We start from the raw sequence: 14,081 nt of genomic DNA on the forward strand, positions 1-14,081 counted from the left end.
CTAAAAGTTAACTATACTTTCACAGCATTTCAAGCATTTCAAGTTTAATACATTAACTAATGTTAATGTATACATTTCAAGTACATTTTTACATTATTTAATGTATTATAAATTAACATGAATTAACAATGAACAATAGTTTATTAATAAAGTAACATTAACCTAAATGTAAATGCTGTAAACACATAATGAACTGAACACTGTTTTAAAGTGTTACCATAAAACTTAATGTTTAATATGTCCAAAAATCAAATATATTTAAGCCATTTTCAGTTTTTCTGTTCTCTGCAAATAGCTATGAAGTGCCACATTATACTATTTTAAAGATTATTAATATTGTTTTAGAGGTCTCATGCAATAGGTTTAAATACATCCAATTGAGGTCAAAAAATGCTTTGCATTTATATTTCAGCATCCTCTTTTATCAGTGTTCGAAACGGTTCAAACAGTGTTTGATCTGGTCTCTCTAAACCTCTCCTTTCTGTGAGCCTACCCTGCTCTGATTGGTCATAATTTTACTCATTCCGGCAGATTTTGTGCTCACACTCAAAGTGAAAGTGTGCGCACATACGCGTCAGGTCTTAAAGTGACAGCAGCCTAATATATCTGCTGCCAAATTATGCCAAAATATCTATATGGCAGTTTTTCCCCATGGTGTTAATATCAAAATTGTGGCCAGTGGAAATGCTAAGTGGTTAGTAACTTTGGAAAACCACTAGCCACATTGGCTGGTGAGCAAAAAAGTTAATGTCAAGAACTGGTAACGATGGCATCGGTTTTACCAGGATCGGTTTTCGATCCTGACTCGTAATCCTTAAGAATTGCATGCAAAGTGGATTTGCTTCAGCAGCACAGAAAACAGTGTCTTCTCGACATGTCGACAACTTGAACCAAACTCTTCCAGGCCTCAGAAACAAGAAAAGTGTTTGAGGGCGGGTCAAAGTAGACATTGTTCGCGGGCAGCCAATGAAGACCATAGGCTGGTATTATATTAACTTGTTACAAACCTACGTAGTTTCATGCAGGAAGTAAGACTGGAATTACTCATTTCAGGCAGTTCAGAATTGTTCTTTCATTTGGGGAAACAATAACCCATTTATCATGCACTTTTATCTTTGAAACTTTCCAGACCTTTTTTCATTCACAAACAGCTACATGAAAGTTAAAATCCTGAAAAAGCACAATATGGGCACTTTAAATCACACTGGGCTGAATTCAAACTGGATTCTGACACAAGTGAAGTGCATAACAGTTGAAGAACAGCCTGTCGGCCCAGACTCACCTTGAAAACGGTGTTGGGTTGCTCATTCAGGTTGACTTTGGTGATAACTCGTCCTGTGTCCGTTTCTACATCAAAGATACTTCCGCTGTACGGTGACAGATCCTGATCCACTCTGTAGCGCACTTTACTGGCAGGTGTACCCTAAGGGAGGAACACGGTGAGTATCAACACATCCCTAGAGCAAACCTACTTAGATTTAAAGGACCAAAGCTGGTGTATCATTATAAATAATTCTATATGCATCACATTATTATATACTTACAGACTGCTATTGTTACCACTGCTTCAAAAAGCCTTAATTATATATTCTTTCTATGACATCAAATCATAGTCATTTGCAGACTGACTTTTTATTAATCAAAGAATCCTGGAAAAAAATGTATCACAGTTTCCACAAAAATATTAAGCAGCACAACTGTTTTCAACATTGATAATAATAATAAGAAATGTTTCTTGAGCACCAAATCAGCATATTAGAATGATTTCTGAAGGATGAATGAAGACTGAAGCTTTCATATCACAGGAATAAATAGAAATCTTTTCTTAACATTATGGTCAAAAATATGTTGGAATGTATGGAAAAGAACAGCTTGAACATTCTGCAAAACATCTCCTTTTCTGTAAATCATATGTTTAGAAAGACAAGAGGGTGAATAAATAATGGCAGAATTTATTTTGGGTGAACTATTCCTTTAAAGGATTGACTCTTCTTTGAATAGCTAGTTTGAACTTCCTCAAAGGTCTCTCGGGCATCGTGTTTTGTAGAGCTACAGAGAGCTCCGTCTGCCGCACCTCATTCTACTGATACTTTACAGCTCTTCCGTCTGGCTGTGTCATAAATGTTTGATGCTTTGTGCTGTGGTAAACATACAAAGTCATTTATACTGCAGGAGAAAGAGACAGAAACAACATCACATTTACATCTCTGACAGCCAAGAAATTAGTTTCTAGTCTTTTTTTTTAAGTCCATGTCACAATTTTTCTATGGCTTATTATTTGTGTCATATGTCTCTGGCACCCCCCATGTTTTCAAAGCATTATTTAAAGAAGAAATGCATAATTTAACAGCTTCTGTGGCAGGCCATAAAAATAAACAGCACTGTAGTCTGCTTGACGGCAGACGGAATGAACACGTAGAGTAAAACAGACAGATTTACCTCACCCGACCACCTTAATCTCTGTTAAGACGATCACACCACTACGTTTAGGGAAAGTAAAGTTAAATCCGATGACCTGACATTACAGGATCACTCTTTGCTGTCCTGGTTTTCAAGTGTAAAATCCAGTCATGATGCCAAATAAGAACACCAGATGCAGGCAAAATATGCTATATCGAATGTACTAGAGAAGTTAAATGCACACACAGTAGCATTATATATATATTGCATAGAATTTTTACATTTTTTAAATTCTAACAATCACTGCAAACCTGACTTTATGCTTATAGTCATGATATATTATCTTGGTTACACTTTTCAATAAGGTCCCATTAATTATCATTATTTACTGTACATCTAACACAAACAAGTAAAATTAAAGTTCCACTGCAGTCAATAATAATTTTATCCCTTAAAACTCATCTTCGATAAATCAAAATTACATATTTAATCTTTTTTTTCCTCTGAAAATAATTTCTTCATGCATTAAAACATCTTGAATGTATCTCTAGCTTCATTAATATAAGCAGAATCATGAATATAAAAATTTGTCCCGCCTCCAGTCAATCACCAGCTACCTGATCCAAACTACATTTTTGAGACTGTCTTTGGTTCACTGCAGTTTTAAGGTGAAAATGCTCAGCAATGGTGTTGACTGATGAATTTCCACACGGTTTAATAAATGCTTTAGAAGTATCGTTCATTGTTAGTTTATGTTAGCTAAAGTTGTTAAGTAAGGGATAATGTACATCCAGCCAGTTGTTATCACAGAATAAACCCCGACAGGGTGATCAGGTGCATCAGCCTGAAGAGGTTTATTCTGTGATAACAACTGGCTGGATGTACATTATCCCGCTTATCACATGGCGACTTGCCACATAAGTAAATAATTAGACATGAAATATTAATCTGAGTTGAAATATTTTATTAGCTCTTTACGGAGAGAGCAGCTACTAGCAAGTGGCAAGTTCAAACTAGACAGACATTTAAGATATACGGTATACAGTCATACCACATAGTACACAGCATTTCGCTAAATAAATAATTATGGGGATAAGAGATATTGATCTGAGATGAAACCGATTTAAAATCGTACCTGTTTGTAATCTTATAATCTATTACAGTGAATAAAATAGTCGCAAAATAGCAGCAGTTGCGTTTGTATGAAACAAGAGAGAGCGAATCCACGATACCAGAGTAAATGATTAAAGGGTTAGTTCATCAAAAAATGAAAATTCTGTCATTTATTACTCACGCTCATGCCGTTCCACACCCGTAAGACCTTCGTAAATCTTCGGAATGCAAATGGACACTTCCTCTCTCAAGATCCATAAAGGTACTAAAAACATATTTAAATCAGTTCATGTGAGTACAATGGTTCAATATTAATATTATAAAGCGACGAGAATATTTTTGGTGTGCCAAAAAACAAAACAAAATAATGACTTATATAGTGATGGCAGATTTCAAAACACTGCTTCAGGAAGCTTCGGAGCATAATGAATCATCATGTAGAATCAGCGGTTCGGAGCGCCAAAGTCACGTGATTTCAGCAGTTTTATACGCGATCCAAATCATGATTTGATACGCTGATTCATTATGCTCCGAAACTTCCTGAAGCAGTGTTTTGAATTCGGCCATCACTAAATAAGTCGCTATTTAGTTTTTTTTTGGCGCACCAAAAACATTCTCGTTGCTTTATGATATTAATATTGAACCACTGTACTCACATGAACTGATTTAAATATGTTTTTAGTACATTGATGGATATTGAGAGAGGAAACGTCATTGCTGTTGTGACATCCGATGTCATTGAGTCATCGGATTTCAACAAAAATATCTTAATTTGTGTTCTGAAGATGAACGAAGGTCTTACAGGTGTAAAACGGCACAAGGGTGAGTAATTCATGACAGAATTTTCATTTTTGGGTGAACCAACCCTTTAAATAACTGTTCACAAAATATTGATTTGACTAAGTTTTAATATTTTATTAGCTCAGCAAAAACACAAAAAACTTCCACGAGGAAAAACCATTCCTAGCGTATAGCGGATAGACTTCAGTTACCCGGCTGAGCCTGTGTTATCTGTTTTTAGCGGTTGTTATTGGAGAATAACTTATCGCTGGATGGCGCGATTGACCAATCAGAATCAAGTGTTCCACAGAGCCATGTAATAACTAATGTTAACAAATGTAACCTTATTGCAAAGTGTTATTTATACTAAAAGATACCTTTCGATAAGTCTTGGTGTGATATTATGATAAAAAGAATCACAATTAAGCATGAAGGTACACTATATTATGAATAAAATCATTGCTAAAGGCCACTGAAACTCTTTCAACCATGCCAATATTCACAATACTGTGAGTGCTGGGTAGTCAAATGGTTTTTAATTTGACATCAGGGCTTTAGACACTAGTGACATTAATTATTTAATTAAAAAAGTTACTTTTTTTTGCTAAAAAAAAAGGTTAATCTGCACTATTTTTAATTTGTTAATACAATTCTTTTTTTTTTTTTTATTAGTTTTTGTCTATTCATTATTTCTGTACTCTGGCACAGTAAAATACATAATCTTGATCTTTAATTTCTCACAAATATTGATATATGAGATGCATAGATAGATGATATATAATGCAATTAATTGTATTAATTAAAATATAACATACTTTGATATATATATATATATATATATATATATATATATATATATATATATATATATATATATATATATATATATATATATAAACCGATTTTAGATTTAATATTATAATAATATTCTGTAATATTAATATATAATACTTCAAAAAAATTTAAATATTACAGTTATCCTAAAAAAAAAAAAAAAAAAAAAAAAAAAACCTCTGGGTTAAGCCATGAAATATGAAATTAGACCGGTCTTATTTCTGCTAATATGGGATAAAAACAGTTAACTGTTTAATATATAACATTCATGAGTCATTTTCAACAGGTGTCACTCACTCAAACGTGAGTCAGTCACATTAGTGGGACACATTATGTTTCTGCCTAGTGATTGTATTCATGCTGTGGCGGTATGATTAATGGCTGCTGGTTGTTCTGCTCTGTAGTGACACTTCAAGGATGGAAGTCCATTACTCATCCCTTTAAATCTTTTCAAATAAAAGGAAGTCACCACTCAGGACATGAGGTTCAACCAGCATAAAGGCAAAGGAGGAGCTTTCATTACCCAGTGACCTTTGCAGCCCTGCATATAAATACCGTGTCATTATCTCATTCACCGGCGCTGACTGGAAATGCAGCGGTGCTCGTACTGTAATCATCAGTGTTTGAGCGGGACCCTAATGAGGACGATCACTTCCTGTCCTTGTTCCACAGAACACTTTTCCTATCAAGGCCATTTTCGAGAAGGGGATTTTAAAAGTGAGAATTATCTGACTTTAATTCCAGTCATGCCTGAGAGAGACAGAGATTGAGCTGCTCCATGTCTCCATGGTGATTCACAACACAACCGGAATGATGAATCTGGTATTTCAGTGGGGCATCCAGGGTCATCAAACAAACTTTCTTCCCAGACATCAAAACCTCACAAAAACGCACTTGCCACACAAACACACATGCAAAAATCACAGCCTCAAGAAAAGCACAAATGCATGCCACTAATAATAATGAGGCCGTCCTCTTATAATTTTTCGCAAACCTTGGCTGTGTAAAGCAGACATGTAACCTTGCGAGAATAAAATATGAGCATGCTCGGGGCTCAGTAATAAGAAATTCTAGTTTGTAATAACATTTCAAAAGTTATGAAAATTGAAATGTAAAGCATGTTTTGTAGCTCACACTAGATATGTTCTTGATTTCAAAAACTGTAAAGGTGGATGGAGCGCAACCACATGGAACAGAGTACAGGAGTCTACTTTATACTCGACTACTTTATACTTGTTTCCAGTAGCGTTTCCTGACCGTAAATTTAGGTAGGGCAGATTCTGGGTCTTTGTGCTAGTTTATGATAAACATTTTGTAAGCTTTACTACGTTGCTGAACACATGAAGACACACTTGGCGCTCTAATGTTGACTGACAAAAATTTAAAGGTTTAGTTCACACAAAAATTTAAATTCTGTCATTAATTGCTCACTCTCATGTAGTTCCAAACCCCTAAAACTTCTGTTCATCTTTGGAACACAAATGAAGATATTTTTAATGAAATCTGAGAGCTTTCTGTCCCTCCATTGACAGCTACATAAAAACCACTTTGATGCTTCAAAAAGTTCATAAAGAGATCGTAAAACTGATCCATATGAATTGAGTGGTTTAATCCAATTTTTTTCTAAGAGACTCGATCACCATATATGATGAACAGATTAAATTTTCATCTTTTCCATTCATCAGTGCTGTGCCTCTACAGTTACTAATGTGTACTATAGTAACTGCGGTACTATAATAATTATGTCTCATGTTTTTAAGAGCAAAACGATGCTCTGTGTCTCGCCAATCACTCAGAAGTAAAAAAAAAAAAAAAAAAAAGTAAATAAAATGAAACTAAAGCACTTCCAGGTGGATAAAGAAAACGCCTCAGCACCATTTCCATCATTACCAGTTATTTCCGATGATTGACATCACAGAGTTTACCTGCATTTTGGTTCAAATGTGTGAATAGTATCTTACCGGTAAAAGATGAAACGGTGTTTCAAGCACATTTGTGTATTTACCCGAAAAGTTGTTCTGGTAATTTTACGGTAATTTACCAGCATTACTGAGTGAAAGTGGCTACTGACTGGCACATTATTAAAAATAAATGTTTCCTTTTGTGATCTGCAGAAGAAAAGGTTGAGAGTGGAGCCAGTAAACAATGACTGAATTTTCATTTTTGGATGACTCGTTCCTTTAACTCTTAGACACAACACAGACTGTCTTGTCGCTTTGGCATTGTCAGCGTCCTTGAACTCAAAACAAAAAAGAATAAAATAAAAACCTAACTTAAAACCCTTGGCAGTGTTGTGTCTCTGTCTTGCAGGTTAAGCTGTATGTCAGAGAATCCCAGCAGCACACGTCTCTCTCAGACAAACTTCTGTCCCCTAGGGTGATGTAAGCACACAGGGTCCTCCTTTACAGAGGGATTCAGAGTCACCTTAATCACCTTTCACTGACCACTCTCACCTGCTGTCAAGAATCGTCTAGTCACTTAAAAACACTTATTGTTATTCACAGAAAATCTTGCCCTCCGCCATGTCATCTCATTCATATCCATATTTTTTCCCTCAGATATTCTGTCATCAGGTTTGATGTCAGTGTCATGTCATTTGTCTCTAATCTGTGATGTGAGAGGAAATTTTCAGTGAATAAATAACTAAACTAAATTTTTTTAGTATTGTTTTCTTATTTTCTCACAAGAAACAAAACTACATGCAACTCAAAATGTCAGCTTCAGAGTTCAACCTAAACTAAACTAAATTGAACTAAACTAAACTAAAATACTTTTATTTAGCAAGGACACATTAAATTCATCAAGAGTGACAGTAAAGACATTTATATTACAGTTACAAAAAAAAAAAAAAAAAAAAAAAAAAAAAATGCTGTTCTTTTAAATGTTCTAATTATCACAAAATCCTATAAATATATTTCCATAGAAATATTAAGCTGCTCTTTTTAACCTTGATAATAAGAACAAATGTTTGTTGAGCACCAATCAGCATATTAGAATGATTTCTGAAGGATCATGATATTGAAGACTGGAGTAAGGCCATGTGTCCACCAAAGCATTTTTCGCTCAGCGTTTTTTCCGGTCGCCTCGAGTTAAAGAATGTTCAACTTTCAGTAAAACGCTGCACTCATCACTTTTACTTTTTAGCCAGCCAGCCAATCAGAGGGAAGGAGGGGCGGGACAAACACAACACCGACCAACTGTCACAACATTCTTGCTGTACAATGACATCAACAAGCAGAGAATGGAACAAAATTGATGAGAAATTAATATTGCTGGTGGTCTCCAAACGTACATAGCAAGTACTCTACATCTGAAACAAATTATCTGCAAAATCAGTTACAAGTAAGAGTGCTGCAGATATTCCGTATCATAGCAACAAAGCGTCTCAAATGAAAAAACAACAACAACAACAACAATAAAAAAATGCTGCGCTGCCAAAGTCCTCTCAAGAGTTCACAGCTAGGTGTTTTTAGCAGCTTTGGTGAAAAAAAAAAAAAAAAATGCTTTGGTGGACAGACGGCCTAATGATGCTGAAAATTCAACTTTGCCTTAACAGGAATACCATGCATTTTAAAATTTCAATCCTGACAACTCTTGGTATAGTTTTAGCATGGTATTGAATATGGCAAAATTAATGTATATGGTCTTGGTGGACTAGATCTGTTACACTGTTGGTGCTGCTGCTGTTGATATGGTATGGACTTACTGTACCCAGATACACAGACACACTGCTGTAAGATATGCTGCTACTGCATAACTGGACATGCATAAATCCCGTATCAGCTCTAGGCAGGTGGAGCTGGGGGAGGTGGAGGGTTTCAGAGGAACTCTGATAGCGGGCTGCAGTACTAGCTTACAGCAAACAATGAACCAGACTATATAAAGGTTGAGCAAGCAATCTTATTGGCTGCAGGATCAGCAGAGTGTGCGGTAATGATGTAATTGCTTGCAGATCGCATATAAAGGACAATCAGCCTGCACACTTTAGACTGAACTAGACATATATTAAAATAGACAACATCTACTGTAAATTGTAAAATTTAAATACTATTGATTACTATTTATTTTAAATACTATTTCACTGTTTTTACTGTATTTCCGATCAAATAAATGCAGCCTAGGTGAGCATAAGAAACTTCTTCCAGAAACAAAAAAAAAAATCTTACAGACCCCAGACTTTTGAACGGTAGTCATTTATAAGTGGAATATGCAATTTTCCCATTGAAAACCCAGTGAAGACCATATTTTAATATCAGACAATGTTTAGTTGAATAAGACGTGGGCTAAAAAGTGGTTCCAGAACCCCTGCTGTTTCCTTGAATGTATTGTAAGCAGCACCAACCATAGCTCATAATTCTGTGACAACTGCAACAACCACGCAGCGAACATTAAAAGCTACAAATTTCAATAGCAACATCTCAGTTCATTTTAACACCCACTAATGAAAAGGCCATTCCTGATCACCAATTGAAAATGCTTCCTCTGTATTACAGGCACCCCGGCTGTAAGCTTTGTTTACCTTAGAGGAAAGTGATGGGAACAAAACTGACCATGGCAAGTGAGGCTGTAAATGTCGCCTACAGTTGTTTGTGAAGTTTGGCAGTTGTGAAAGACAAATTAACACACTTTAAAAATACTTTTATACACTAACTACATTCAGACGTCTTTGAAACTTAGATGCCATTGTTGTCCAAAGTTACTGAGAGCCAATAAAATCTGTTAACGATATGTCTGCACAGAGCATATAGACACTCAGAAATCCACAAAGCATCTTTCTGTTTTACAGTCTGTGGATGATAAACATTTACAGGCATTCAGCGCATATCCAGCCTCTGGCATGCACTGCCACTCCGAATAAACCAAACCTCAGGCGGCGAATAACCTTGTTTATGTAATTTATAAGGTAATAAGAGATGTGTGTCTTTGCTATACTATAATGGACTTGTTTCCATCCAGCTGTAAAAGTTGAAAAGCATGCTGGGCTGCATTCTAAAACCCAATACATGTTTTTACTCTCTGATGAAAACACAAAAAATCATTTCCGGATTCACCACGGTGGCAAAATATGTGTCGTTGCGTGTAATTTCATTTCTGAGTTGTCTAGCGTGTGAGAAAGAGAGGCCAGTCTCCAGATGGCAAACGTAAAACGGCTCTGTCAGATCAATCAAATAAAGATGCAGAAAGAGAGTGACAGCGCAGAACAAACCGATTATCCACAACAGCAGACTAACATGTTAATGGAGGGACATGCAAACAGATACACAAGTGGGACTCTAAACTCTCATACAAAGTAAAACAACACTATAAAGACTTCAGATGAAAAAATCCAAATGAGTTTAAAGAGTTCAGGGATGAAATCATGCACTCAAAGAATGAATAAACTGACTAGTCTTAACTCCAGCTAAACTTAACCTGACCATCTCGAACTTTTAGTAATTTAGAACACACTTAAAGGATTAGTTCAGTATTCAAATTTCCTGATAATTTACTCACCCCCATGTCATCCAAGTTTTTTTCTTCAGTTGAAAAGAAATTAAGGTTTTTGAGGAAAATATTCCAGGATTTTTCTCCATATAGTGGACTTCAATGGCTACCAGGTTGAAGGTCCAAATTACAGTTTCAGGGCAGCTTCAAAGGGCTCTACACAATCCCAGACGATAAAATAAAGGTCTTATCTAGCAAAACGATCAGCGGAAATACCGAGCAAGTGTTTACAAAGAGAACGTGCAAAGACTAAGTCAAACGACAAAAAAAGGTAAAAACAATGTCAGATGATTTTGAAGTTGGAGAAGAAAATGAGAGGAAGTGTTTCACCCTACCGTGGTACTTCCGCCTACATCACGCGTGACCTTTCCAACGTGATTACGTAAAGCGTGGCGCATCGCAGAGCAGTGCAAGACAAGCATTTGTGGTTAAAAAGTATATAATTCTTATATTTTTTAGAAAATGACAGATTGTTTCACTAGATAAGACCCTTATTCCTCGGCTGGGAATTTAATGTTTTTGAAAGAAGTCTCTTCTGCTCATCAAGGCTGCATTTATTTGATTAAAACCACAATAAAAACAGTAATATTGTGAATTAGTATTACAATTTAAAATAACTGTTTTCTATTTTAATATATTTAAAAATTGTATTTATTCCTGTGATGCAAAGCTGAATTTTCAGCATCATTACTTCAGTGTCACATGATCCTTGAGAAATCATACTAATGTAAGGTTTTGGTCATATGGGTCACTCATAGTCGCGTTAAATAAAAATGATTACAATACTGACCAAAATAATCATGATTATACAGTGGGTACGGAAAGTATTCAGACCCTCTTAAATTTTTCACTCTTTGTTATATTGCAGCCATTTGCTAAAATCATTTAAGTTCATTTTTTTCCCTCATTAATGTACACACAGCACCCCATATTGACAGAAAAACACAGAATTGTTGAATTTTTGCAGATTTATTAAAAAAGAAAAACTGAAATATCACATGGTCCTAAGTATTCAGACCCTTTGCTGTGACAACTCATATATTTAACTCAGGTGCTGTCCATTTCTTCTGATCATCCTTGAGATGGTTCTACACCTTCATTTGAGTCCAGCTGTGTTTGATTATACTGATTGGACTTGATTAGGAAAGCCACACACCTGTCTATATAAGACCTTACAGCTCACAGTGCATGTCAGAGCAAATGAGAATCATGAGGTCAAAGGAACTGCCTGAAGAGCTCAGAGACAGAATTGTGGCAAGGCACAGATCTGGCCAAGGCTACAAAAAAATTTCTGCTGCACTTAAGGTTCCTAAGAGCACAGTGGCCTCCATAATCCTTAAATGGAAGATGATTGGGATGACCAGAACCCTTCCTAGAGCTGTCCGTCCGGCCAAACTGAACTATCAGGGGAGAAGAGCCTTGGTGAGAGAGGTAAAGAAGAACCCAAAGATCACGGTGTCTGAGCTCCAGAGATGCAGTCGGGAGATGGGAGAAAGTTGTAGAAAGTCAACCATCACTGCAGCCCTCCACCAGTCGGGGCTTTATGGCAGAGTGGCCCGACGGAAGCCTCTCCTCAGTGCAAGACACATGAAAGCCCGCATGGAGTTTGCCAAGATGGTGAGAAATAAGATTCTCTGGTCTGATGAGACCAAGATAGAACTTTTTGGCCTTAATTCTAAGCGGTATGTGTGGAGAAAACCAGGCACTGCTCACCACCTGTCCAATACAGTCCCAACAGTGAAGCATGGTGGTGGCAGCATCATGCTGTGGGGGTGTTTTTCAGCTGCAGGGACAGGATGACTGGTTGCAATCGAGGGAAAGATGAATGTGGCCAAGTACAGGGATATCCTGGACGAAAACCTTCTCCAGAGTGCTCAGGACCTCAGACTGGGCCGAAGGTTTACCTTCCAACAAGACAAAGACCCTAAGCACACAGCTAAAATAATGAAGGAGTGGCTTCACAATAACTCCATGACTGTTCTTGAATGGCCCAGCCAGAGCCCTGACTTAAAACCAATTGAGCTCTGGAGAGACCTCTCTGGAGAGACCTACAAATGGCTGTCCACCAACGTTTACCATCCAACCTGACAGAACTGGAGAGGATCTGCAAGGAGGAATGGCAGAGGATCCCCAAATCCAAGTGTGAAAAACTTGTTGCATCTTTCCCAAAAAGACTCATGGCTGTATTAGATCAAAAGGGTGCTTCTACTAAATACTGAGCAAAGGGTCTGAATACTAAGGGACCATGTGATATTTCAGTTTTTCTTTTTTAATAAATCTGCAAAAATGTCAACAATTCTGTGTTTTTCTGTCAATATAGGGTGCTGTGTGTACATTAATGAGGGAAAAAAATGAACTTGAGCTCAAATGATTTTAGCAAATGGCTGCAATATAACAAAGAGTGAAAAATTTAAGGGGGTCTGAATACTTTCCGTACCCACTGTGTATATATATATTTGTTTTGCCATTATCGAGCAGCGATGATGAATAGAAGGTTCATTTATTTATTTGAAATATAAATCTTCTGTAACATTTTAAATGTCTTCATTGTCACTTTTGATCAATTTAATGCTACCTTTCTAGATAAAAGTAATCATTTCCTTCAAAAAAAAAAAAAAAAAAAAAAAATATATATATATATAAAAAAATCATTGTGACCCCAAACTTCTGAACAGTATTTGAGAAAAGTTGTTTTGAACAGTGTATTTATTCAGCCTTCACTTGACTGTGAATGTGCAGTGCTGGCCCCACAATTTTCATTTGAGACATATTTCAAATATCTAACTCTAAGCAACCTGTAAATATTCCTAATACCTACACATAACAAATCCTCACACAAACCCTGCATTATTCCAGGGTTTCAAACATGAAGTAAAAAATATGACAGAAATGAATCACTGAACCTCCAAAATTGCAGGTCTGTTATAAAAATGAATCACAATTTGCAACAACAAATTGGTTACTGTCAAGGTTTATCATTTGAGATGAGTCAGAGATCGCAGAAGTGTAGTTCATGACTTTGTGTACTTACTGGAGGATCCTGATCTTCTGCAAACACAGTTGTGATAACTGTCCCCTTCTCTGCGTTTGGAGCCACCATCCCTTTATAAAGAGCCTGTCTGAAGACCGGGGAGAAATCATTCATATCCTGAAAAGAACAGGGAGAGAGAAACATGGATAAAATATGTATTAACAACACTCATTAAAACAGGACTGAGGTAAGCAGGGCCCTCTGGCAAAGTGATTCTGTTCTGTCTGCTGTCGTCCCTTTAGTGAGGAGTGACACAATGATAAATAGAGTATTAATCAGTTTATGGATGCTGATGTCTTTCACTGCTGTCCACTACTACTGTAAAATGCATTGTCTTTCAAGGTGTTTTAAAGTTAAAATTAAATCAAAATATCACGTTTTTTTTAATACACATTGTCTTATTGTGCACAATTTATCAGTGAGTGTTATTTCTAAGAAA

The 14,081-nt window shown here is 36.3% G+C and overlaps 1 protein-coding gene across 1 annotated transcript in view; it reads right to left on the minus strand.

Moving 5' to 3' along the window:
- Positions 1-14,081, minus strand: part of LOC125277223 (protocadherin-15-like) — a 274,335-nt gene that overhangs the window by 80,095 nt on the left and 180,159 nt on the right. The window contains 2 exon segments of the mRNA XM_048205573.1: positions 1,283-1,423; positions 13,643-13,759. Of these exon segments, the coding sequence (XP_048061530.1) occupies positions 1,283-1,423; positions 13,643-13,759 (258 nt within the window).

Source organism: Megalobrama amblycephala, linkage group LG10, assembly GCF_018812025.1.
Source record: "Megalobrama amblycephala isolate DHTTF-2021 linkage group LG10, ASM1881202v1, whole genome shotgun sequence".
Lineage (NCBI taxonomy): Eukaryota > Metazoa > Chordata > Actinopteri > Cypriniformes > Xenocyprididae > Megalobrama > Megalobrama amblycephala.